The sequence below is a fragment of the Poromitra crassiceps genome (genome assembly GCF_964638095.1).
Source record: "Poromitra crassiceps genome assembly, chromosome: 12".
Lineage (NCBI taxonomy): Eukaryota > Metazoa > Chordata > Actinopteri > Beryciformes > Melamphaidae > Poromitra > Poromitra crassiceps.
This window is the reverse complement of record NC_139632.1, coordinates 29146314-29173362: the sequence shown is the minus strand read 5'-3', so window position 1 is coordinate 29173362 and position 27049 is coordinate 29146314. Positions and strand designations below refer to the sequence as shown.

The following is a 27049-nucleotide window of genomic DNA, read 5'->3' as shown; positions in this document are numbered from 1 at the left end:
TGAGTGGAGGGATTGAGAGGAATATTCTTGCTGGGAAACTTTCAGTGAGCTTCTGATTGCATTCGTTTCATTCTTCTCTCATCTCATACGCTAACGTGGACTATATGTCACTTTCACCCTCCCTGAAAATGCTGTTTTGCAAAACGATACTGCAGAATGATATAAAGCAAAAATGTACTATGCTGGTCTAACAGGAATTTTCAACACGTTCTCATCATGTAAAAGTAGCACCGCCGCTATACGGGCGCTGCTCACTCTGAGCCGCCACACCAGAAATCCAAACTGATACTTTGATGAAAACCATCCAAGGTTTTGAGCCTTACTTCCTGCGCAGTTTGAGAACATAATTGTTGATATTACTACTTGATTGTGTACTACAACTGTTTCAGGTTAGTAAGCCCTTTACACAGAGGGGACCCGCAGTACTGAAAACGTCTGTTTGCGGAATAAGATGAAACGATATAAAATAGGGAACACATGGTCGCTTTGCATAATATCCTCAATGGCTTTTGGAGGGGTTCAAAAGAGGCTGACAAAAGTAATATGGCAAGACGTAATGCACACACGCTAACATCACGCTATCATTACACACCTAACTAATAATATTCACATATTGCATTGATCAACTCCGACCTACAACAATGCGGAGACTGTCTGGGAGATCGCACTAATGGTACGGCTCCATCCCTTAATCCGCCGCCTCCAAACACCCCTCTGTGGGAAGCGCCAATAGTACGGTCTAGGTGATGCAGCTGCTATCATTTAGGATGAGGGGCCTGCAGAGTTGGGCTGTCTGCACGCCAAGGCTGTGGATCCCGCACTGTACTAATCAGGCCCGGGCTGAGACAGGATGATTGCAGGCCGGACAGGAAATGAAGACAGATAATGATAGGTCGGCTGGCCGTATGTCTGTGCTGATGCGCGCTCGTACCCTCGCAGCGGCAGATTGGCCGCCGCGCTAATCAACCTGACAGACGGGGACCAATGGGCTTCTCTCCCGACAGCTCTGGGATCTCTTGACGGGGATCCCGTTGCAGAGAGGCAAGCCATAGGGCCCTGTGATGGAGCTCCGCCTCTGGGTCTAGTCGCGTGATTGGCAGGTAGGCTGAGCAGTCTAACACGGCGCTATCTCTGAACCTGCTTTGTAACGACTCTCTCTACTCTGTCTTCCTGCAGGTATAAGATGGGTTGGGTGGATCCTGTAACTATTGTAAATGAGTAAAAACAAATAGACCGCATAAAAATATGGACGGAGTCACTGTGAAGTCACCCATTGGTTTTTGCACTCCCGTTTTGAAGTCTACAGTATGGGAGTGTGGCTGTCACCATCTGTTCCTGCATAGCTCGCACGAGACCAGAGGTTTTCCAGAGCCGCAGCTCATCCGCTTGCTATTGGTCCGTGATCGGCAAGCTGCGCGATCATTGGACAGGCAATCACGCCCAAAACATAGACTTTTCTCTTGTCTATTTTACTCTAAACGGGTGAGTTATATAAAGATTCACCCCACGTACAGTTATGAAAAGTGAAATTAGCTGTATAGACCAAAACCGTGTTTTGAACCATGATGTAAAGTCGGGTATTTTAACATGGGGGTGAACAGGGAACAATTCCCTTTTGGAGCCAGCCTCAAGTGGCCATTCAAGGAACTACAGCTTTTAATATCACTTCCGCGGCTTCATCCGTCCAACTCCGAGCTTGACCACCTGGTAAAGACTATGACGTTTTTAGATGTTTGATGAAACCACTGAGATGCCTTTAAGGGGTTTGTAGGAAGTTTAGAGTTGATCAAAGGTACCTGGAAGACGATCACTAACAGCACAGGGCTTCACAATAAACTCTTGATGCTGAGAATGGATTGGGGAAGCTAAAGATCCAGTTAAGGTGGTCAATCAAAACGCTGACCTGAAAACACACACTAGCGCTAACACACCAGACCACTCAGACAGACTCCCACTCAAATGCACACAGAGAGAGAGAGAGGGCGTGTGTTGGCTTCAGGTCTGATTCCAGCAAGTTACACATTCATACTTCCCCTCTCTTCCTCTCTACCTCCCGTCTATCTCGCTCCTCTTCATCACTTGCTCTCTGCTCATTTCACTCAGAATCAAACATTTCACAACAACACTTTCCTGTTTTGTCAAAACACCATTTTTTCTTTTGTGTTATTTATCTTATTTTTGTTACAAAACATGTACAGGCTGTTTAGAACAACAACAAAAATACAATATCCAATTTATATGCAATTTCTTGTGTTTTCCTCTTTTTTTTAATATATATAATCATCAATTCATTTGCTGAATCCTCTTGGGGTCTCTCTTCCTCCTGATTGTTCCAAGTCCACAGTCCCACATGGCCTCTAGTCCATCAGGTTGGGGAGGGTCCACAGTCCCACATGGCCTCTAGTCCGTCAGGTTGGGGAGGGGTGGTACAAATAAATACATAGGGTGGGATGTCAAGAAATGAAAGAATTTCTGATTATTTCTAAATCCGGTTAATAGTAAGAAGAAAGTAAGGTGTCTCTCATGGTTTGCTCTCAGTTTCTGTACGATGCATATATATACCGTATATCCAAAGTTCATTTTTTTGGATTCAATAAAAAAAGAACGTTTAACAGTTGTCCACAGAATATAGCGTAATTGTTTCAGATATAATTGCTCCTTGTCATGGTTCAGTTCATGCGTTAATTCTCCACGGTGGCAGATAGCAGAAGCTGTATTGTACAGTATATTTGTGTGCAACTTGATACACTCGCACATTCACGCATGAACACTAAACCACGCACACACAAACGCACTCGCTCTCTCACACATACACACAAAAATGCACACAAAAGGCCAAGTGGTCTTTGTATTGTGTTGCCACAGTCCTTGTTCCCCCTCAGTCACACGAAGCGTCCAGTAGGGGGGGTACTTGGGTTTGACCGGCCATTAAAACACAAATCTCCCCAAAAAATAAAAAGTGTATGAAAACGAAAGGTCAAAACGGTGGACAAACAAGAAAACCACATTTCTTATGTGTAGAAAACACAGTTGATGAGCAGATGATCCCAAGCTATGAACTATCCTGAGTGTCCTCAGGTCGCGGTGACGAGGTCGTCAGGTGACCTGCTGGGGACTCAGCAGCCAATCAAGTGTCCAGAAACCTCAAGCTGCTCTCGTTTGACCCCTTGGCCTCTGATCTTCTTGACCTTTGACCCCAGCCTGTCATATCTCCTCTTCAACGTCCTCACCCTTCTCCGCCAAGTGCCCTTTTAGATAACACACCTTCAATATGAAGATGGGGGAATACAAACACACACGCGCACAGTAAAACAACTTCTAGTACGGGAAAGATTTCCTCCTCTATTTCCTGTGTCCAAAACACTTTTTTTGTGTGAACGCTCGTTCACTTTTTCTCGTTTTTTGAAAACCTGGGTGTCCGTTCTTTACTACGTATTAAGTGTCCATGGAGGGGCTTTTCCGTCGGGGTAAGGGTCGGGGAGAAGGGCTCTCACGTGAGGGTCAGAGACTCACATTTGGGGGGGCGGGGCTGTAAGGTCCTGGCCAACCTCGCGAAAACACGCACGCATGCAAACGTCAACCCGCACCAGAGCCGCCCCGGTCAGGCACGCACGGGATATAAGCGGGGGTTCACTCTTCCTCCTTTTTCAAAAATACACGAAAGAATCCCGATGAATGTCTCGTTGGATGGAAAAAGAAGCGATGACGAACACAGGAAACAGGAAGTGGTAGGGGGTGGAAAAAAAGAAAAAAATGAACGAGTCAGAGGCACTGCAAGCCAGTTTCATAGCGTCTAATTGGCAGAGATGGGTCAGGCAGCTAGGGTTTCCCATTGGCTCTCTCTCTGGCACAGTTCCTCCCCCCTTGTCCCGTCTGCGGCTGTCCGTCGGCTGGTCTGCACGTCCCGTCGCTCAGACCTGGACAGGGAGTGTTTGGTTCATCTGTAGCCTCATGTCCTGAATGCTCCCCAGGATCTTCTTCTGGTGTCCGGCCAACGTCACCCCTATCCGAAGCAGGTCTCTGGAACACAAAATAGAAAAGAACAGGTGGCTCAGTCACGAAACATTGAAAGTAGATCAACATCACGTCGCACAGAAGCTGCGAGTGCAAATTTCACTTTCACACGCAAGTAAACAGTCACCACCGGCGGGTAGGAGCCAGGGACAGGTGAACATCTTTGTAATCACCCATAAAATGGCTTCCCGAGGCTGTGTCAACAAACAGTGACACTCATCCAACTGCAGCGAATCGCAGCCTTAATGCAAAATAGTCCCATCGCCTGGCAGGTGGGCGAGCGGGAGGCAGCCAAAGAGTCATAATGTGATGGTTAATGATTAAAGAGCCAACCCAGCTACTGTCAGGCAGCTGGTACACTTCACACACTGCTCACCAGTCCACCAGTCAGGCAACAACTCAGAGGAAAACGTGTGTGAAGTCGTTTTTGTCAGATGTTAGATGGATTAGTCAGTCAGTAATCTCTCATTCAGACTCAGAACGGGCCTGTGTGTGTGTGAGTGAATCAGCTTTCAATTGGCCACTGCCGCATACAAAATATCCACGCGAATAAGACGGCAAATGGGATTGGAAAGCGTAAATCAGTGCGATGGCCGAGCACTCAGACGTTTATTGTCTCAGCCACCAGCTGCAGTGTCATCCCAAGAGCCTTCACCTCCGGCTGAGGACACAGCGGGGAAATGTGCAAATGTTGACGTACAGTTGACATCACTAAACTGTTAAAAGGGCCTGGGGAGAGGGCACCTGCTGTGGCCGTCGTTAAGCCAGACGGCCTAATCTAATGGTCATGGTCCGTGTTGGTTTAACACGGTGGAATAATATCAGCGGGACCTCTCCTTTCCGCTGGCCTGTTTGTTTTCCCCAGCCGATAGCCGCGGAGGAGAGCGCGCCGCGGCCCGGCGTCTGGGCGAGCGATTAGCTGACCACCGGGGGCTCTGCCACTGCCTGCGTCCTCTCACACACACACATCATCTAATATCACTCACACAGACTCCATGCCCCTCTGCTTGTCTCCACGGCTTTGGGGACCCATCTATTTGAATACAAACGTGCGCATACGGCGCTGTGCACGCGTGAACAAACACACACATGTATGCACGTGCGCGTCCACAGCGCCCATTCATCCTCCCTAAACCAGACAAATAGGGGTGCATCACTGCAATTTCACACAAATAAATTGTGTTTTTTTTCCACCTTTCGCCCTCATCATCATCATCATCATCATCATCAGCAGCAGCAGCACAGCGACGGAGGATGAAATGATAATAAATGGGCGCCATTAAGGGAATTACTGGCCATTAAGGGCAACAGAGAGCCACAGTACAGCACACCTGTCAGCCTGGTCAAATTGAAACAAATTACCTCCACCTCCATCGCCTGTTATGCGGCTAATGAGGATGATTTATTCATCATTATTATACTAATTCATTTATTTGATCATCACTGGCCTCCAATTTCCATCACGTCCATTACATCATTTCCTGTTTGTAAACGCGCACGGCGGTTTTCAAGTTGCCACGGTCAACTGGAGGGCATGCTTTAGAGCAGTACTGTAGAGCATACATGGGCAACATACATACAACAAACATTTTTTTTTTTTTTTTTTACAGTGCACTTGAACGCAACATGCAATATACCCGCTGAATAAGTGTCCAAATGTTCATGTCATTCTGGGCAATACTCTTCTGTTATAGCATTTCAGTCTGAAATATGGAATATCTTTCAATAATATTTATGACTAAAAGGCTAAAAGTAATCTCATGTGTAAGAAATGACTGTTCTACATTGAAGTAGAAATTTAAATAATTAACTTGTTGGTTTTGGATTTATTTAGCTTCAAGAGTGCATTTTTGTTCTTGTGTGACCCTCAACACAGGCTTTGAAAATCCCGGGCCACTTACTGATACTTATGCTTAAATTAACCCACTCATATTCTGGTTTATTTCAAGAAAAACATTTCAGCTAGTGGAAATTCTAATTGGCTGGTAACTTTAAAATCTAGCAGCCATATTGGCAGGTGGTGAAAAAAGTTAATTTCAAGCCCTGCAGGGAGAGCAGGTGGTGACATAGGAGTGAGTGAGGAAAAGGATCAAATATTGGTGGTTAAGACTGAATAATGACATCACAATTGTTAATTTAAAATGAGTTATTCCTCTAAACCTGGCTTCAAATGCCCAAAATTGTTCGTGCTGGCGCCGTTCAGCCCTCAGCAAAATCTGGTAGCGAGGACATTTTTTTGTGGCCCTCTCTATCATCAAAGTTGCCCATCCATGGGTTATGGCATGACAATATTTGTTCGCCCCCCGGCAACAATCTGGGTTTCTCATGTGGCCCCCCATGAAAAATAGTTGCCCACCCCTGCCTTAGATGGTAAATCATCTCTTAGTCCTCTGTGACAGTATTTTCCTGTGTGTACCCTCTAACACATACCCGCCACACAGGGGGGCCGTATGTTGCCCATGTGTGCTTTATAGTAACATTCAGTCAGAACTAATTTATAATTAAGCCCATAGTTAATGAACTAATCATGTACAAAACACACACACAGTCACATATTTTATATACTGTATATGTTGTAAGCCTAATTTTTGCCATCACAGCTGCTTTTTACATGTATGGTTATGGGATAATACAGGCTAATATACAAGGTGTCCCAAGCTCTGAGTCATTATAAACTCAATTAGCTACAGTTCAAAGTTACAAAGCTAATGTTCACATTCAGTCCTTGTATATTTCTCTCATGTGTTCATCACTCCTTTCCTCCTCTGTGTGTGTGATTGAGAAATGAGATGCAGGTGGTGTTCATCCTAATTGGCCTGGTCAGGTGTCAGATTGCTGCTGGCTGATTGGCTGGTGGAGAGCATTTAAGCCAGCTGATGCCATCCTGTCACCCCTTGCTCTCCTCATTCCCAACGATGATGGCTGCTGTGCTGACTGCTGTGTTCTGTCAGGTAGGAACTGTGTGTAGACCTACTTTAGTAGTTCTGCAGAACTTTATTAAGATGTGTCTTTATCTTGGTAGACCTGTGCAGTCTAAACTGTAAATAGTTACCTTCCAGATCTACACTTTTGTACACTGTAAATAACACTTACCCAAGTAGCAGAAAGTAGGGGGAGAAGCCCTTTAGTTTTTTGTAACATTTTCTCATGTTTATTTTGTAGGAGCTTATAGGTAAGAGCTGTGTCTCTTATTTAATCCATCATTTTCTTTTCTTAGGTAAATTTAAGGTTGGGGATTAGTTTGATTGGTTAGTTGTGTTGGGGCCATGCTGTGCTCTGAAACTAAACCTGCTACTTGTGAACTTGTGATGGTGGTTTGGCTGATCATCCTTGGGAGTGGGAATAGTGGGGGCATTTTTGTGTTGCGGTCCCGTTCCCCGAGGCCGGTTCCTAACATAATTGGGTGCTCGTCTGCTTTTCTCATTCGTCAGCACGTCGTCTGTGAGTGTGTGTATATATATATTTTATGTTTGTCTGGTGGGCAGTCTTTGTGCAGGTGGTAAATGGTGTTAGTCAAGGTGCCTTTGCATGGAGCTGAGGAAGCTCATGGTGGTAAAGCTGGTGGAGATGTTTGTTGGAGGAGGAGCCGGTCAGAGGGGACCAGTAAGACTGAGGAGGGGCGTGACAAGGCAGGGCCGTCGGTAGCACCGTTTCTCCTCTTTCTGTGTAGACTGCTACCCTACAAGAGTCTCCGTACATAGACTTGCCTGTCACTCTGACTCCCAAGCCGTCAAAATCAGCGATACAGATGTATTTACAAGTGTCACAGAAACATTTCAAAGCCACATATTGAGAAGAAGAGTTCATAGCTTCTCGACGTCGGGGTTAGAAAGCTCGACGCTGCTCATAAATGCCTCTTTTCATCTGAAGTCTGTGCTGGTGATATTTTTTACCGAGCCTTTGGCCAGAGTGGCGCTGTGACGGCTGAGAGCTCTAACCTGGAAAAAATATCACCAGCACAGACTTCAGATGAAAAGAGGCATTTATGAGCAGCGTCGAGCTTTCTAACTCCGACGTCGAGAAGCGATGAACCTTTCTTCTCAATATGTGGCTTTGAAATGTTTCTGTGACACTTGTAAATACGTCTGTATCACTGATTTAGATGGCTTGGGAGTCAGTCACAGGCAAGTCTATGTACGGAGACGGGACTCTTGTAGGGTAGCATAGTCTGCACAGAAAGAGGAGAAATGGTGCTACTGACGGCCCTGCCTTGTCACGCCCCTCCTCAGTCTTACTGGTCCCCTCTGACCGGCTCCTCCTCCAACAAACATCTCCACCAGCTTTACCACCATGAGCTTCCTCAGCTCCATGCACACCATTTACCACCTGCACAAAGACTGCCCACCAGACAAACATAAAATATATATATACTCCGACGACGTGCTGACGAACGAGAAAAGCGGGCGACCCCCTAATTATGTTAGGAACCGACCTCGGGGAATGGGACGGCAACACAAGTGCCCCCACTCTTCCCACTCCCAAAGATGATCAGCCAAACCACCATCACAAGTTCACAAGTAGAAGGTTTAGTTTCAGAGCACAGCATGGCCCCAACATCAACAAATCAAACTAATCGCCAACCTTAAACTTACCTAAGAAAAGGATGGATTAAAAAAAAAATAGACACAGCTCTCACCTATAAGCTCCTACAAAATAAACATGAGAATGTTACAAAACTAAAGGGCTTCTCCCTCCTACTACTTGGGTAAGAGTTTAGTGTAAAAAAAGTATAGATTTGGAACGTAGCTATTTACAGTTTGGACTGCACAAGTCTACCTAGACAAGGACAGATCTTCAAGTTCTAAAGAACTACCAAAGTAGGCCTACACACAGTGCCTACCTGACAGAACAAGGAGTCAGCAGAGCAGCCATCATCGGTGGCAGTGACTGGCATCCCCAAACCATATAACAGTGCAGACACAAGAAGTTGGTGAAATAAAGTTTGGGGCTATCATTCAAAACTATATTTGCTATAGCATTACACATTTGTGTCATGTGTTCACATCATTCCTTTCCTCAGTGTGTAATTGAACTATGCGTCCACTCATCACCTATGATGACTCTTTGCTGTGTTCTGTCAGGTAGGAACTGTGTAGGCCTACTTAGTTCTTCAGAACTTGAAGATGTGTTATCTTCGTGGACCTGTGGAGTCCAAACTGTAAATCGCTACTTCCAGCTCTACACTTTTGTACACTAACATCTTACCCAAGTAAAGTAGAAGGGAGAAGCCCTTTAGTTTTTTGTAACATTTTCTCATGTTTATTTTGTAGGAGCTTATAGGTGAGAGGTGTCTTATTTAATCCATCCTTTTCTTAGGTTGGGGATTAGTTTGTTGTTGGGCCCATGCTGTGCTCTGAAACTAAACCTGTGACTTGTGAAGGTGGTTTGGCTGATCATCCTTGGGAGTGGGAAGAGTGGGGGCACTTTTGTGTTGCGGTCCCGTTCCGAGGCCGGTTCCTAACATAATTGGGGGCTCGTCCGCTTTTCTCGTTCGTCAGCACATATATATATTTTATATGTTTGTCTGGTGGGCAGTCTTTGTGCAGGTGGTAAATGGTGTGCATGGAGCTGAGGAAGCTCATGGTGGTAAAGCTGGTAGAGATGTTTGTTGGAGGTAGAGCCGGTCAGAGGGGACCAGTAAGACTGAGGAGGGGCGTGACAAGGCAGGGCCGTCAGTAGCACCGTTTCTCCTCTTTCTGTGTAGACTATGCTACCCTACAAGAGTCCCGTCTCCGTACATAGACTTGCCTGTGACTCTGACTCCCAAGCCGTCTAAATCAGTGATACAGACGTATTTACAAGTGTCACAGAAACATTTCAAAGCCACATATTGAGAAGAAGGGTTCATCGCTTCTCGACGTCGGGGTTAGAAAGCTCGACGCTGCTCATAAATGCCTCTTTTCATCTGAAGTCTGTGCTGGTGATATTTTTTCCAGGTTAGAGCTCCCAGCCGTCAGAGCGCTCAACAGCGCCACTCTGGCCGAAGCTTGGTAAAAAATATCACCAGCACAGACTTCAGATGAAAAGAGGCATTTATGAGCAGCGACGAGCTTTCTAACCCCGACGTCGAGAAGCTATGAACTCTTCTTCTCAATATGGCTTTGAAATGTTTCTGTGACACTTGTAAATACGTCTGTATCGCTGACTTAGACGGCTTGGGAGTCAGAGTGACAGGCAAGTCTATGTACGGAGACTCTTGTAGGGTAGCAGTCTACACAGAAAGAGGAGAAACGGTGCTACTGATGGCCCTGCCTTGTCACGCCCCTCCTCAGTCTTACTGGTCCCCTCTGACCGGCTCCTCCTCCAACAAACCTCTCCAGCTTTACCACCATGAGCTTCCTCAGCTCCATGCAAAGCCACCTTGACTAACACCATTTACCACCTGCACAAAGACTGCCCACCAGACAAACATAAAATATATATATACACACAGACGACGTGCTGACGAATGAGAAAAGCAGACGAGCACCCAATTATGTTAGGAACTGGCCTCGGGGAACCGGACCGCAACACAAAAGTGCCCCCACTCTTCCCACTCCCAAGGATGATCAGCCAAACCACCATCACAAGTAGCAGGTTTAGTTTCAGAGCACAGCATGGCCCCAACACAACTAACCAATCAAACTAATCCCCAACCTTAAATTTACCTAAGAAAAGAAAATGATGGATTAAATAAGAGACACAGCTCTTACCTATAAGCTCCTACAAAATAAACATGAGAAAATGTTACAAAAAACTAAAGGGCTTCTCCCCCTACTTTCTGCTACTTGGGTAAGTGTTATTTACAGTGTACAAAAGTGTAGATCTGGAAGGTAACTATTTACAGTTTAGACTGCACAGGTCTACCAAGATAAAGACACATCTTAATAAAGTTCTGCAGAACTACTAAAGTAGGTCTACACACAGTTCCTACCTGACAGAACACAGCAGTCAGCACAGCAGCCATCATCGTTGGGAATGAGGAGAGCAAGGGGCGACAGGATGGCATCAGCTGGCTTAAATGCTCTCCACCAGCCAATCAGCCAGCAGCAATCTGACACCTGACCAGGCCAATTAGGATGAACACCACCTGCATCTCATTTCTCAATCACACACACAGAGGAGGAAAGGAGTGATGAACACATGAGAGAAATATACAAGGACTGAATGTGAACATTAGCTTCTTGATTGATTGTTTATAATGACTCAGAGCTTGGGACACCTTGTATATTAGCCTGTATTATCCCATACATGTAAAAAGCAGCTGTGATGGCAAAAATTAGGCTTACAACATATACAGTATATAAAATATGTGACTGTGTGTGTGTTTTGTACATGATTAGTTCATTAACTCATTGAGTGCCAGCCACTTTTGGAGAACGGACGCTCCCAGTGCCAGAGTTTCAGAGCGTTTTCAGTGATTTCTCGAGGCCCACAGAATATTGTGTGATATTACTATGTAAACACTGAACACGCACAAAGAACGATGAGACTCTATTCTATCATCTGCAAAAAAAAGTTTATTGATCCCATTTTCCGTTCTTTAGTTATGAGCCGGAGAAGATAGCTTGATTCATCCAAAAACAGCAATTTTTTTCTAGAAGCTGAGATAATTGGCCTTTTGTGAAATTAAACATTTCAAGCACACACTGACTCTGAAGCTAATCTTTTCTAATGTAGTCACACCTCAAAAATAATTTCCTTCAATAAAACAGTTTAGGCCAGGGAATTTTGTTTGGCAGAATAATATTTTTAGCTACAACCAGCAGCGCTGGCCCCTGCGTGCGCTGCTGGTTGCAGCTTCTTGCTGGTCTTGATTTGCTGCTGGTGGGCATCGGATATTCTGGCTTGCGTTTGTCAATCCTGTCCTGCTGCCTGGGTCTGTCTGGGTGTTGCGTGCTGCTCTGCGTGCCCCCCCCCCCCCCGCCCCGCCCCGCCCCGCCTCGCCTCAACTGCACACTCCTCCTCCTGTCTGTGGTGGCTCTCTGCTGAGTTTGCTGTGCGCACAGTGAAGGGTGCAGCTTTTTTACAGCGTTCCGCGTGTGTTTGTCACCGGCAACGATGCTTCCAGTTGAGAATAATAACTCCACGGTGTGGATGTGCGGATGTGCTGTCGCAACCGACACAGAGCGGCTCAATTGTGGGAGCAGATTGGCTGCTGCAGGCACAGCTGCAGTAACGTGCTTCAGCATATCGATGCATACGGATGCGATGCGATTTCCGTTTCCATAACGACTTCTTCTTTGTTTTTTCCTTGCCTTTCTGTTATGTGGAGAGCACTGTCGCCACCTAAGGGTTCTGTAAAATAGGTTATAGACCTCCAATAGCTACAATAGTTGTACCAGAGATGTATCAGGGATTGATCCACGTCCCACCGTCAAAAAACGCAATTGACGACAACCGTCGTCATTGGCACTCTACGTCAGTATTTGAATTGACGACAGCTGTCGTCATTGGCATTCAATGAGTTAACTATGGGCTTAATTATAAATGAGTTCTGACTGAACGTTACTATAAAGCACACATGGGCAACATACGGCCCCCTGTGTGGCCCGCGATGGAATTTTCTTTTTTTTTACAGTGCACCTGAACGCAACATGCAAGATACCCGCTGAATAAGTGTCCAAATGTTCATGTCATTCTGGCCAATATTCTTCTGTTATAGCATTTCAGTCTGGAATATGGAATATCTTTCAATAATATTTATGACTAAAAGGCCAAAAGTAATCTCATGTGTAAGAAATGGCTGTTCTACATTGAGGTAGAAATTTAAATAATTAACTTGTTGGTTTTGGATTTATTTAGCTTCAAGAGTGCATGTTCGTGTGACCCTCAACACAGGCTTTGAGAATCCCGGCCACTTACTGATACTTATGCTTAAATTAACCCACTCATATTCTGGTTTATTTCAAGAAAAACATTTCGGATAGTGGAAATTCTAATTGGCTGGTAACTTTAAAATCTAGCAGCCATATTGGCAGGTGGTGAAAAAAGTTAATTTCAAGGCCTGCAGGGAGTGTGGTGACATAGGAGTGAGTGAGAAAAGGATCAAATATTGGTGGTTAAGACTGAATAATGACATCACAACTGTTAATTTAAAATGAGTTATTCCTCTAAACGTGGCTTCAAATGCCTCAATTTCTTCGCGCTGGCGCCGTTCAGCCCTCAGCAAAATCTGGTAGCGAGGACTTTTTTTGTGGCCCTCTCTATCATCAAAGTTGCCCGTCCATTACGGCATGACAATATTTGTTTGGCCCCCGGCAACAATCTGGATTTCTCATGTGGCCCCCCATGAAAAATAGTTGCCCACCCCTGCTGTAGAGTGACATCAAGCTGCCTGTTCAAAGTGGGCACTGTTTGCACATTATGAATCTGATTTATTCACCTCCAAAGCGGGACGAACGTTCTCTGTTCCCTTCCTGATGATTACCCAATCTTCCCCATTTTACAACAAACCCTTCCTGATTGGTCAATTACACACCTAATTACAGGAAGAGCTTGGAGGATTTAGTGTTTTCTCTTCTTGAGTTTCTGCATAATCTCTCTCTCTTGTGTCTCTTGGCAAGTTGCATCAGCAGTAGTCTCTCTTGCCAGACTATCTGTTTCGCGCTGTACCAGCTCAGGAGAGAGTCTGTACCAGCTCAGGAGAGAGTCGGGCACCGGCTATGGACCAGACTTGGTGGCAAAACAAAAGCTGATTTTGTTATTTTCATATGATTTGTTGTAAGCAATGCATTAAAAAACACCGGCGTTATCCTGTAAGTATTGGTACACATAATAACAGTAGAAAAAAAGGGGGGGGGGGGGGGGGCGAGGCATTCTACTTCTACAAACTTAGGGCACAAATAACGCTCTTTGCTAATTTCTTGAAGATGTACCAGTACAGTAAAATAGATTTAATTTACTTCATTTTTGTTATTCCCTTGATGTCTGATCCTGCACTGTGCCACTTATTCACATCTCAAGTTAATAAGTTAATTTTAGCCATGAGACTATTTTGAATCCCTCAAGGTCAATGTGAAGCATGCTAATTCAACTCTTCCCATCGCCCCTGCACATCACTTTAGGCCTGATTTAGCCTTTAGAATCAGCTGCTTCTGCACTCACTCTGCTGTCATCTGGGCCACCAGGTCGAAGGAAGCAAATCCGGCATTGACGAAGTTGTCGCGGTAGCGGCTCATCTTGATGGCGTCCAACCAGTCCCCCACAGTGGTGAAAGTGGTATAGTCCGGCACACAGCGGTCAAGCAGGGGCTGGGACACCCTACATGGAGGACGGGGGGGATTGGGAGAGAGAAAGAGAGAGAGAGAGAGGGTTAAGGTCGTCACTCCACCACCTCTGCTGGGCCAACCTCAGGCCCTAACGCCCCCCCGAGTGCCACCTCTCCATCTCTCCTCCCCCTCTCCTCTCCTCTCCTCTCCTCCACCTGTAGGGAGTCACAGAGCCTGCGAGCCAAGAGAGACCGAGAGGGAAGTGGGTGGGGTTTTGGGGAGGGGTGGGGCGGGGAGGCGACCACCTTTTCCACCGTGGAGAGACTGGCTGGAGGCTCAGCTGGTGGCATGCGTGTGTGTGTGTGTGTGTGTGTGCGTGTGTGTGTGTGCGTGTGTGTCTGTGTGCGTGTGTGTGTGCGCGTGTGTGTGTGCGTGTGTGTGTGTGTGTGTGTGTGTGTGTGTGTGTGTGAGAGTGAGAGTGACACGTTGCATTCAGGCAGCAGGCAAATCGATTTGTTTTTCAAAACTGATCGTTTAAAGTCATCATCTATCATACATTTGGCAATGTGGACTCTGTCAGTCGGTCTCTCTGTTTGTTTCAAGAATCTTGTCCGGCCACAGCTATGCCGTTTTACGTGCGATCGGGCACTTTCTTTTCTGCAGAGAAACTCCGCTGTTGCACACTCTTGTTCTTGTTTAATTGTTGTTATTGAGTCTATTTCTGCAATAACTGCACTTATGGCTGTTTACTCTAACGTTAATGTTACCACTCGTTGCTTCGGGAGCCGCCATACTGTTTTGCCAGTATTGACATAGAACATTTTAATCACATTAACCTTTATTTAGACAATCAATAGTTTAATGTACTCACATGCATTTTAATAGGCACTGATACACCCCCCCATACACACACACACACACACGCACGCATGCCGCCATGAATGTGTGTGTGCGTGTGAATGTGTGTGTGTGTGTGTGTGTGTGTGTGTGTGTGTGTGTGTGTGCGCGCGTGTGTGTGTGAGTGTGAGTGTGTGTGTGTGTGTGTGTGTGTGTGTGTGTGTGAGTGTGTGTGTGAGTGAGTGTGTGTGTGTGTGTGTGTGTGTGTGTGTGTGTGTGTGTGTGTCTGTGTGTGTGAGTGTGGGTGTGTGTGTGTGTGCATGGGTGATCTTGTTGGCATGTTATCCGAGGTTTGCCAGACAAAAGGATGCGTGCAACACAATCCGGCAGAGGTGGAAAGACGTTTCCGAAACAGGCAGCATGACGGGAGAGAGATATCTGCGGAATGTAAACACAGATGTGCCTCAGATGTGTGTGTGGTCGTGTGTTGGGAGTGACTCACAGACCTGTGGATGCTGTAAAAACATAGGGGTGGGCGGGACTCGCAAACCTGCAGCTTTTCTGTTTGCGTCTGCATGTGCGTGTCGTGTGTCAGTGTATTTATTTGTGTGATGAGTCTATGAATCTGCAGCTTAATCGCCAGAATAAAATGTGGGTACGTTTCTACAATCCACGGATATGTACAATCTCAATGAGAAACAAAAACGGCGGGTACATTTAAAACCTGCCTTTCCAACATCAAATGCAAATAAAACAACGTTAACAACTTTAGTTATGTTGAGGCAAGTACAACAACTGGGGTTAAGGTTAGGGTGATGGTTTGGCTTGCTTGATTAACGAAAAGGTTAAATGTGATTTACTTATGGTTGAGAATAGACTTTGGAAACCCAGGGGACGGAACAGGGCTCTCCGGTGTGCAAGGTCAAGTGTTTACGCCGTCCATCCATCCCGGCCACAACACCCTTACTGGCCACTGTGCTATTTCAATAGCAGACTCTCTGATGTGTATATACACTATCTGGAAATGTGATATTTCTGCTTCAGAAACTGGATATTCTATGTGGATTGCAGAAAGAAACGTACAATGACATTTTTATTCTGGCAACCAGGCTGTGAATCTGTGTGAACGTGCGTGTATGAGTGTGTTTAGGTGTGTGTCGCATGTGCCCACACACCTGTCGACAGGCAGCAAGGCCTAACCTAACCCCCTCTGCTGATCAGTGCTGCAGATAGGGAGGCCACCTTGGGAGTTTTAATAAAACTGTACTACAACTCAGTGCGGACGAGAGAGAGAGAGAGAGAGAGAGAGAGAGAGAGAGAGAGAGACGGAGGGGGGAGAGAGACAGCCGAGCGAAGAGAAAGAGCGCCACTGTCTCCCCTCCTCTCTGCTCTGTTGATCCTTGTCCTTCTTTTTGATGGCATTAGATTCATTAACAATTAAAGGAGGGATAGAGGGAGAAAGGGGAGAAAAGAGAGTGAGAGAAGGGGGAGTTAATAAGAGTGATACAGAGGATCCATTGAGTGGTGTAGATGGAGTGATTTTTAATAAGGGCCTCGCTTCGGAGCCCAAGGCCTCAGGACGTCATTAACCCCAGACGCTGGCTTCTCTTAATGGAGCATTGTTAGTTCCCTCCTCTGAAGTTAAGCTTCAAAACAGGCCAGAGCGTTGCTGGCTTCATGGAAGCCATGGAGAGAGACACAGCGGGGACGCTGGGTCCTGGCGCAGGCTGCTATGAAGCCAGACGGCTAACTAGCTAGGGCGACGGCTACAGGGCAACACTCTGAATGTGCTGTGAAGCCAGTGGGCTAACTAGCTAGGGAGACGGCTACAGGGCAACACTCTGAATGTGCTGTGAATGCAGTGGGCTAACTAGCTAGGGAGACGGCTACAGGGCAACACTCTGAATGTGCTGTGAACCCAGTGGGCTAACTAGCTAGGGAGACGGCTACAGGGCAACACTCTGAATGTGCTGTGAAGCCAGTGGGCTAACTAGCTAGGGAGACGGCTACAGGGCAACACTCTGAATGTGCTGTGAACCCAGTGGGCTAACTAGCTAGGGACACGGCTACAGGGCAACACTCTGAATGTGCTGTGAACCCAGTGGGCTAACTAGCTAGGGAGACGGCTACAGGGCAACCGCAACGGCTGAATGAAGGTCAATGGTGGAGAGTGTCACTGTTTCCTCAAAGGCTTGGCTTACCGTTTTGCATTTGTAAGAAGCTTGCAGAGCAGACATGGGTCACTTGTGAAGACTGTGTGTGAATGTGGGCGTGTATTTATGAAAATGTGAATGGCAAGAATAGGAAGACAAATACTCACATGCCTCTCATCAAACACTGGCGCCAGTTAGCCCAACATCACCAAATCTCTATCGCTCTTTACACACACCTACACGAGGCAAACATGTAACGCACACAACCGCAAGGCTTTCCCTGCCAGATAGCGTTAGCTAACCTCCAGCCACCCTTCAACGCCGACCGGGACGGCGGCATCATCTCTCACTACTCCCTCGTTAAGGCTTGTCGGCGGGAGGCCACCTCTCTGCTGGCCCGTTTAAAATCTCGTTAGCGGCTAATTAAAAGGCGCTCCCATCTCTTTTTTTGCATCGCCTTAATCGAGCTAATTAAACGCAAGCTTAATCTTCTAAGAACGTCACTCCTGTGGGCCAACCGAGACCCTGGCTTCCCCCAAGAGCCCAACCCAGGATTGTATGTGGCCCTCCCCCAGGACAGAAAGACCCTGATGAGGGGACAGATAGGTAGGTCACCCCCCTCCCCCCGGCTCCAACTCCAACTCTGGCACCTTCCATCCTCCAAATTGTTTCCATGAAGCAGGTTGTGGAGGGAATGTAGTGCAGCGCTCGGGCTAAATGTAGACGTGACATCATTGATCGAGCTCCCTGTTGGTGTGTGAGGAGTCGCCTTAGGTTCTTTATTGAGCGATGGCAATTCAAATTTGCATAATGGCCCAGGCTGCATTTGTGAGAAGAACACAGTTGTATGGGAAGACATCTACACTTGATAGGAGTTAAGAGATTGAAGCCCACAGTTGTATGGGAAGACATCTACACTTGATAGGAAGTTAAGAGATTGTTACCGCTGAGTCACGGTGACTCACGTACACTGTATCAATTTGGATAAGGAATATTTGCACAGCGGAAAGCGTTATCGCTGTTGGTCTGGCTCAGGTACAGATGAAATTGCTTGGTCAATACCTTTCAGATTCAAACGGAAAGGTCAAGTGACTTCATTTAAAAAGCTAAAAACATCTCTTATTGTAAGCTATCACCAGAGCCCAGCAGGGTATCCCCCGAGATGTGACAAGAGAAGATGTTTAGAAAGCAATTAGTGCTAACTTTTTACAATATCCACAATATCCACAATAAGACATCATTACCCTTTCCCAAGATCGCTAATCCACCTCACACAACTCAACAAAGACCTCCAGGGAAACGGAGGCAAACACAGTCACAAACTCTTCCTGTAATTGCCAGCACTGAGGATATGTGTCTGCAGGATACACAATTAATTGGGTTACTCCAAAACTCCCTACCAACTATCTACTGTATTTGCTTTAGATCTTTGCTTGGCAGATCTTGCATACTAATGCTGAACTTCAAGTGAACTGGGGAGTAACAGCACCGATGGCCTACTTTTGTTTTACTTTGACAACTTACCCAGAAGACTGCGCGCTGTTGGTGACCACCTTGAGGCTGGCAGCGTTGCGGATCAGCTTGTCCAGCGTGGCCACGATCTGGGTGAACTTGGGCCGCAGGTTCCTCTCCTTCACCCAGCAGTCCAACATGAGCTGGTGCAGCGCTGTGGGGCAGTCCATCGGCGGAGGCAGTCGGTAGTCCTGCTCCACCGCGTTTATCACCTGAGCGAGGGGCGGAAGGGAGGACATCACAATCACTGCAATCACCAAGTGTGGTAGGACTAGGCCTAAGGGATGAGTGAGGGACATTATGGGGGAGTCAGAGATTAGAAGGCTAGAGGGAATAGGAATAAAGGCCGGAGAAAGATAGCTCTGAGCGATAGCTGTGATTGAGTTGTGGGTTTGTGAGTAGAGATGGATGAGAGGGCGGAAGAGGCAAGAAACTGTTTTATTACAAGTGAGACATCCGCTGTTTGAAATATCACATAATGCAAAGTGAGCTGAAAAATCAGCTCAAGTTTTGCTTTCACATTATTAACAGCTCAATGGATGCAGCAATGGATGTATATTTTGAAATACATGAACATTAATAATAATAATTGATTGGTTGCATTTATATAGCCCTTTTCAAGTATGTGGGGGTAAATCTACTCATCCACCACCAATGTGTGAATTTAGCCGGGGCACCAGGGTTATACCCCTACTCCTGCCATAAATGCAGATGGGATCTTTAATGACCACAGAGTCAGGACCTCGGTTTAACGTTTCATCCAAAGGACGGCACAGAGGCCCTGTCTCTGTCCCGGGGCATTGTCTCTGTCCCGGGGCATTGCGGACACATAAGGCATTTTCACCCCCAAATGGATTATGCAACATATTGGAATGACACCCTTCATTTCAACTTACATCCTGATTGCTCATGTCCCAATATGGCCGCTCGCCGTACGACATCACCTCCCACATGACGATGCCGTAGCTCCACACATCGCTGGCCGAGGTGAACTTCCTGTACGCGATGGCCTCGGGCGCCGTCCAGCGGATGGGGATCTTCCCCCCCTGTGGATATGCGAATGAGTAGGTGAGCGTGAAATACTGGGGGGGATGGAGCACGAACACAGAGTCACACACACATACAAGAGGGAGAGAGAGGGTGAGATCAACGCGGTCCGAGGAAACGCAGAGGTACACAGTACAGGGGTGCACGCCACAGACACACAGTTACACAAACTGATACACACAAACATCAATAATATTGATATATTATATCAATTGTGATTTATTAGTATAATTACTGTAAACAAATGGGCTGATGGGCTACTACGGCTCACGACAGTGGGATTGCTAGTTCTAGTGTTTCTCAAAATCTACACTCCCTCTAGATCTCTCCTTGCCAATGTACTTTTCTTTTTGGCTTGAGAGAGAATAAACATGTTTACATTATTGACCTGGCTGTCACTCATTCCACCATCTGCCATTGCGAGGAACTCGGAAACACTAGATAATTTCAGTCAGTTCTACTTACTCCCCTTTCCCTGTCTTTCTTTCTTTCTTTCTTCTTCTGTGCTGTTTTATGTCAGTTGGCATCCTTTATGTTGCATTACCGCCTCCTGGATTTATCCATCCAGTGTTTCCCTACATTCTGTAAAACCCTGTGTGTGTACGCTACGTCTCAAACGACTTTACCCTTTCTTTCGTGGGGACTTGTCATCGGTGATGTCATCATTGATGTCATAGATGACAGTGATGTCATCGGTGTGACATCATCGGCGACCTACCCACTTTCTTTCCTTCATTCATGGGGGCTTAGAACTGTATGACATCATCGGCGACCTGGCCACTTTCCCGTCCCTGCCCGAAGGGTGCTTTTCAGGCAGGGAAGGATTTATGACAGCACTGAAGATGTCAGAGACATTGTGACATCATCCAGAGCCTATAAGTAGGACCGGTAGTTTGTCTAAATGGATTTTATTCTTAATGTCACATTGCACATCGCACAACAGCGCACAGGTGGCATTAGTCCCACCTCCGTCAGCAGGTGACTCGGCGAGGGCCCCAGGAGGGCGGCTGCCATATGCATCATATGCATACGCAGGTGAAAAAGGAGACTGCGGGCACTTGCAGCTACTTCACCAGGATCGAGGCCAGCTACTCGAGCTACTCGCGCAACTCGAACAAATCGACATTGGACAAGAGCTTTTGACGCAAATTAGAGGCGTCCGAAGGGAGCTTTGTTCTACTTCTTGGCAACTGTTCGTGGAGTATTGCCGCCAGCATCCCCATGTGAGAGGTGTTGTACTCTCTGTGCTCTCTAATTACCAGACTAGGGGCCGATCCATAGTGGACTTTTGGGGCTTTTTGCGGCTTTTTAGACAGACACGCAGGGAATCTTAGTAATTATAGTAATTGCCAGTGTGTCTGTCCTGAGTTGCAAGGTGTGTCGTTGCTCCGATCACCATCACAAAATTTGCTGAAACACTTTTCATGATGTTACAATGTCTATGACATCATCAGTGCTTTATGACGTCACTTATGTCACAATGTCTATGACCTCATTAAGGACTATGACATCATCAGTGTTTTATGACATTACTGGTGTCTATGACCTCCTTTAGCATTAAGCTCATTGACATCCTCACTGCTTTATGACATCACCGATGATGGTTGTGGACGGCTGTGAGCTGTCTAGAACTGTATGACATCATTGGTGATGTATGACGTCATCACTTTTTGTGACATCATCAGTCATTTATGGCATCATCGGTGATATGACATTATAGTGGTGACCTGTCCACTAAGCCAAGCCGACGAACTACTACTAGGGGCCGAGGCGTATGTTTGTCGTACGTTTGCCCGTCCGTTTGTCCATGATGTCCCCACAAAAGAAAGAAAGAAAGAAAGAAAGAAAGAAAGAAAGAAAGAAAGAAAGAAAGAAAGAAAGAAAGAAAGAAAGAAAGAAAGAAAGTGACCAGGTCACCGATGATGTCATACGTGGCCACTTAACTGGGGGCCGAGCAGCCAAGGTCGCCAGTGAAGTCATACGTCTTTCTTTCTGTCTTTATTTCTTTCTAGATGCCTTGGCCCCTATTGGCCACACCGTCAAAACATTATGAAGGCAAGTCAGAGGCTGCCAATGTTCTCCTTTGTTTACAGCAATTATACTACTGTCTCAAAATGTACGTGCTAATGATTTATCAATGTTAAAGATGCTACATGTAGCACCTTTAAACATCAACTTCAAACAGGGATCAACACACACACACACACACACACACACACACACACACACACACACACACACACACACACACACAGCACAAGTAACATCCTCACTCACCAGTGAGCTGGTGTAGGTGGGGTCCGTAGCGTCGTCCTCGAGGAAGCGAGACAGGCCGAAGTCGGACACCTTACACACCAGGTTGCTGTTGACCAGGATGTTACGGGCCGCTAGGTCTCTGTGCACGTAGTTCATGTCTGACAGGTACTTCATGCCGGCCGCGATGCCGCGCAGCATGCCAACCAGCTGGATGACCGTGAACTGTCCGTCGTTCAGCTGATGGAAGATGAGAGAGAAAGACAAGGACAAATTGGATTTTAGATCAAGGATGCATGTTCAAAGGAGCATATGTTTTTCTCCCCTTCGCCTTTATTTCTACCTTCATCTCTGTTGTCAATGATGATTCATTGCATCATCTCTTGCATCATCTCTCTTACCCGCATCTCATTTTCCACATCCTCTCAATGTAACATCTTCCTCTTTTTTTCCCTTTGTATCCCTCTTCTGTCCTCTCTATCTCCTTCTTCCCGCCTTCCCCCTGACAGACAGCGTTTGATGTGACTTGGAGACGGTGATTCATTGGAGACTGAGCTCTCTGTAAATGTCACCAATTGCCTGCACGCAGCATTTGTCAGATATCCATGGCTGCCGCGGAGCTTGAGAGGGCTTTTTTTGCAGCAAAGATTGTGAGATGACTCATAGCGAGATCAAGGAGATTTGGATGGGATTGTAGCGCATTATCGGTAACATGACAGATACATGTTTTATTAGGAGCATCTAATATTGATCCTTGTGTTCATGTGTTACTTGCCATGTGTGTGTGTGTGTGTGTGTGTGTGTGTGTGTGTGTGTGTGTGTGTGTGTGTGTGTGTGTGTGTGTGTGTGCTCAATTCTCACCCTCAGGAAAGAGTCCAGTGCCCCATTCTCCATGAACTCAGTGACGATCATCACCGGCCGGCTCTTGGTGACCACGCCCTCCAGGCGGATGATGTTGGGGTGGTCAAACTGGCCCATGATGGACGCCTCAGACAGGAAGTCCCGCCTCTGGCGGTCGGTGTAGCCCACCTTTAGCGTCTTGATGGCCACGATGATCTCCCGGCGGCCGGGGAGCTTGAGGCGGCCGCGGCACACCTCCCCAAACTCTCCTGCGAGAGCGGGGGTGGGACAGCCAGAGAGACAGAACAGAAGGAAAGAAAGAGAGAAAGACGGAGGGGAGAGAGGAATGACGGAAGAGTGGAGGAGAGTGGGGGGAGAGAGGGGAGAGGGGACAGTTAACTGGTTAGAACCAAGGAGCCAGGGAAGGGTAGCAGGAAGGGTGGGAGGGGGGAGGACTGCAAGAGAAGCCAGGACTCTAGGGCGGTGTCAGGGGGCACGGTGCTAATAGTGCTAGTAGCATGGTGGCTTTATGCGGCGTGAGCTACGGATTAAAAGAAAAGCGTGGCGAGAATGTGAGGCATGACGATGGCGGCGAGGAGGAGCTGTGAAGTGCTGAAAAAATGCATGTTGAAGTTTGTCAAAAAAAAGCATGAATGGGTAAATTGTGAGAAGAGCGGAAAGGGGGATAGGGGAGGCGGGGGTTAGGGTTGAAGGGGGTGGGTGGTGGGGTGGGTGCGGGGGGCTATGCATCAGAGGGGCCAGGGAAACGGGCGCAGGAGGAGGAGATAGGTGGGGACAGAAGCTTGGGGGTCCTGGGGGTCGTGGAGGCTTTACGTTTAGAGTTTTCTACGCCAAGCGTGCGCAAGAGTGCAAGCGAGATGAGGCAATGAGAGCAATGTGTGCCAACATGGGTAAAAAGCAAACAGGTGAGAGGGTGAGGGGGTGAGGGGGAGCCGGGGGAGGGAGGGCAGAGGGGGAGGGGTTGAGGAAAGGGGAGAGGAGAGGAGGGGACAGGGAAGACAGGGGTTGAGGGTTTGTCACTTCAAAGGCGAAGGCTGGGAAGCGCCGGGTTTCAAGTAGCCTCAGCAGTAGAAGGGGCTGTCGTAGTGGTAGTAGCAGTAGTAGTAGTAATGGTAGTAGTAGCAGAAGCAGTAGTAGCGATTCCCATCTCCGCCATCATAACGTCCTCCATTTTGGCTCAGATATAATGCTAAGACAACTCAACCTCAGTTGGCACAGTCCTGCAGCTTTTTAGCAAAGATATTACTATCAAATAATCAAATACATAATATCATATTTTACTGGCAACAACATCAAAGGTTGGGGGGGGGGGGGGGGGGTATCTCAAGGAGAGGGCCACCACATTATTGGGAGAGGCAATAAGTGCTGAGGACAAGGGGCAAATAAGGTGAACAAATAGTCCTCTTTAAAGAGGCTCTCAACACACTTCAAAAGTAGGCGGGGTCAGAGACGGCCAATCCTGGACATGGTAGAAAGCTTTTCAACATCTTAGCCATGCACTCTTGAAAATAATCACATCCATTAGATTCAAGATTTTTTATTAGTCAATTAGAGCTGATTGCTGCCTCATATTTGAGCTAAATCAATCAAACTCCATGCACAGCACCTCTCCTGCTCCAGGATTGGGCTTCATTGTGAGGACACAGGGACACAACACCATAGACAAAAGTGTACAAAAGCTACTCCAAAGACACGTGGCAGGGAGAAAACAGAAGGGTGCTACTACGACTGTGAGTCAAGCTATAGAGGACATTAGGACATTAGCTAGCAATGACTTGAACACAGGAGATGTGGACGAGACAGCTTGGAGACTTTAGCGCTGGAAAGGGGGGGACCTAAGGAGGTGATGGGTGAGGGGAGGGGAGGGAGCAAGGAGAGGACTAGCGATGAATTGAGTGAAAGTACCGATTGGCGTGAAGTCCTCTAACGGTATGGCCTGGAGGTGACTAGCAGTCTTCCCCCTGTAGCTCAGGAGCTTGGGTGGGTTACCTGCGCCGATGACCTCCTCGATCTTCACGCAGGAGACGTCGATCTCCTTGGCGAACTCACGCACCGCCTCGTTGGGGTCCTCGTAGGTGAAGGGGTCGATGTAGACCTTCATCCCCGGCGTGACTATAGGGGATTCAGTAGCGAGAACATGGCACGTGAATCGATGGCGCCAGGCAAAATTTTAACAACAGACAACGGTGTGCAATGATTTGAAAAATACAGTTTAATCTAAAAACGTTTTTTATTCAACAAATATGTAGCTCAATTAAACAGTAGATGCAATTCCATTGATTGCTGTTAATTGCTACTGAGCAAGAACTTTGACAATGTTTTGATGACACGCTAATGTATCAATCAAAAGCAGCATGCTATGTGAGCTATAATGATCCTAATGCTAACTCAAGTGCGACTGTGCGAGCACAACTCAATCCAGAACTCAACTTAGGGTCAATGTGCAAGGCCAAAGAAAACTTGGTAAACAAAGGAAAAAGTCATTTCAGCAAGTTGCCTTCCTTCATCAGCGTTGAAAATGCTGATGAAGGCAACTTGCTGAAACGCGTATGTTGTTTGTTCTCTGACCCATTTGTTCTCTGATCGATTCAAAATACGAAAAGGACAATGAGAGTGCTGGCCCTTTTTTCTTTTTTACCAAGCTATAATTATCCTGCTTTTTATTCCACTATTCATTTGCGTAATGTAACATTTTCACCATAGGGATTGAATAGCGGTAGTTAGCTCAAAGCTGCTAAGACCAAATGTGTCTCATGTACTGTAGGTAGGGCTATCCCGGCAGAGAGACTTACTGTACTGCTGCAGTTTCTCTGTGTACTCTGACTCGGACCCATTCCTCTGCTTTCTGTAGGGAAAGAGCAGAACACTAAGTGAGTCACGTGACTCCACACAGCGGGGGGGCGAGAAGACCAAAAGCACCAGGAGAAAACACATGCCTATAATAATGATGTTGCTTGCTATGTTTTCTTAGGGATAAAGATACAGATTGCATCGACGCCTTGCGGTAAAACGACTCACACTTGGATTGCAACATTAGGTACAAAAATATAAGGATATCATCGCTTTGTTGCCAAAATGAATAGACGAGACAAAAGCAGAGCTCAAACAGCAAGCTCAGCTGTCTCGCCTCGCCCGCCCCTCAGACATCACACTGTTCATTTCAATTCACTCTGTCTCGTCTTCTTCGGTCTCATGCGCTCTCTCTCTCTCTCTCCCTCTCTCTCTCTCTCTCTGTCGGTCTCTCTTTCCTTCTATCTCTCCATTTCTCATCACTCTCTCCTTTCCTCTCTTCTCCATCTGTGTTTCTGCATCTCCGTCTTGCCTCTGTAGCGAGGGGGGACACAAAGACGATGACAGAGCGAGGGGGTTGGCTTGTTGAAATTACATGTTAATGTGCTTCCTTTGTTGCTGAACCAGTAACCAGGGCAATAATACCCGACGGTGATTTGCATCTCATTTCAAATTCAAAAGGGGTTCCGGAATATGCCGAGGCTGTGTTTTGTATTAATTACTATTTTTCCTTTTTGGCCGTTTTGTTCTGCTGAGGCAGTCGCAGCAGTGGCTAAGCTAAGACACTGACAGAGACACAATGCAGCGGTGTGAAGAGAGAGAGAGGAGAGGAGAGGGAGGAGGGCGAGCCGGGGAGATTACTATTCAGTCTGGCGTGACCGATGGCCGCGCTTGTCAGCCGCGGCCTGAGCTGGCTGGTGGAGGGAACCCAGTGGGTGCCAGTCAGCGGTGGGTGCCAACCCCTCATACACACACACATGCACACACACGCACGCACACGCACACGCACACACACACACACACACACACACACACACACACACACACACACACACACACACACACACACACACACACACACACACACAGAGATAAGTGCATCTGCCTGCTGACAAATGAGTGGTATGAGGATAAAGCACTGTGGTTCTCCCCAGCCGATGCCATGTCAGTGGGATGTTTTGAAAAGGCGCGAAGAGTCGCTCACATCTTGTGAGCTAACTGGGCCCGGCGGACAGCGACGCATCTGGGCTCTCTGTGGTTCTTTTGTGGTTCTGAGTGGCCGGCCACAGGGGCAGGCCTATCAGGCCACACAGCTGCTCCGCCATGCTGCGTCCAGTGAGCAATCTAGCATTCTGGACAAAGCTGTTTACTATTCACACATTCAGAAGAATA

At 47.0% G+C, this 27049-nt stretch overlaps 1 protein-coding gene across 4 annotated transcripts in view; it reads right to left on the bottom strand.

The window, feature by feature from the left end:
• Window positions 1–2120: 2120 nt before the first annotated feature.
• ephb3b (eph receptor B3b) overlaps window positions 2121–27049 on the bottom strand; it is a 93841-nt gene continuing 68912 nt past the window's right edge. Inside the window, exons 9-16 of one of the 4 annotated variants that reach the window (XM_083647455.1) lie at window positions 25660–25712; window positions 24773–24979; window positions 22868–23115; window positions 22031–22246; window positions 19603–19752; window positions 18719–18918; window positions 14101–14256; window positions 2121–4020 (exon numbers count right to left, since the gene is read on the bottom strand). In XM_083647455.1, coding sequence (XP_083503581.1) covers window positions 3912–4020; window positions 14101–14256; window positions 18719–18918; window positions 19603–19752; window positions 22031–22246; window positions 22868–23115; window positions 24773–24979; window positions 25660–25712 — 1339 coding nt within the window. In that variant the 3' untranslated portion in view covers window positions 2121–3911. The remainder of the gene's footprint in view (window positions 4021–14100; window positions 14257–18718; window positions 18919–19602; window positions 19753–22030; window positions 22247–22867; window positions 23116–24772; window positions 24980–25659; window positions 25713–27049) is intronic. The other 3 variants (XM_083647456.1, XM_083647457.1, XM_083647458.1) reach the window with 3 other exon arrangements.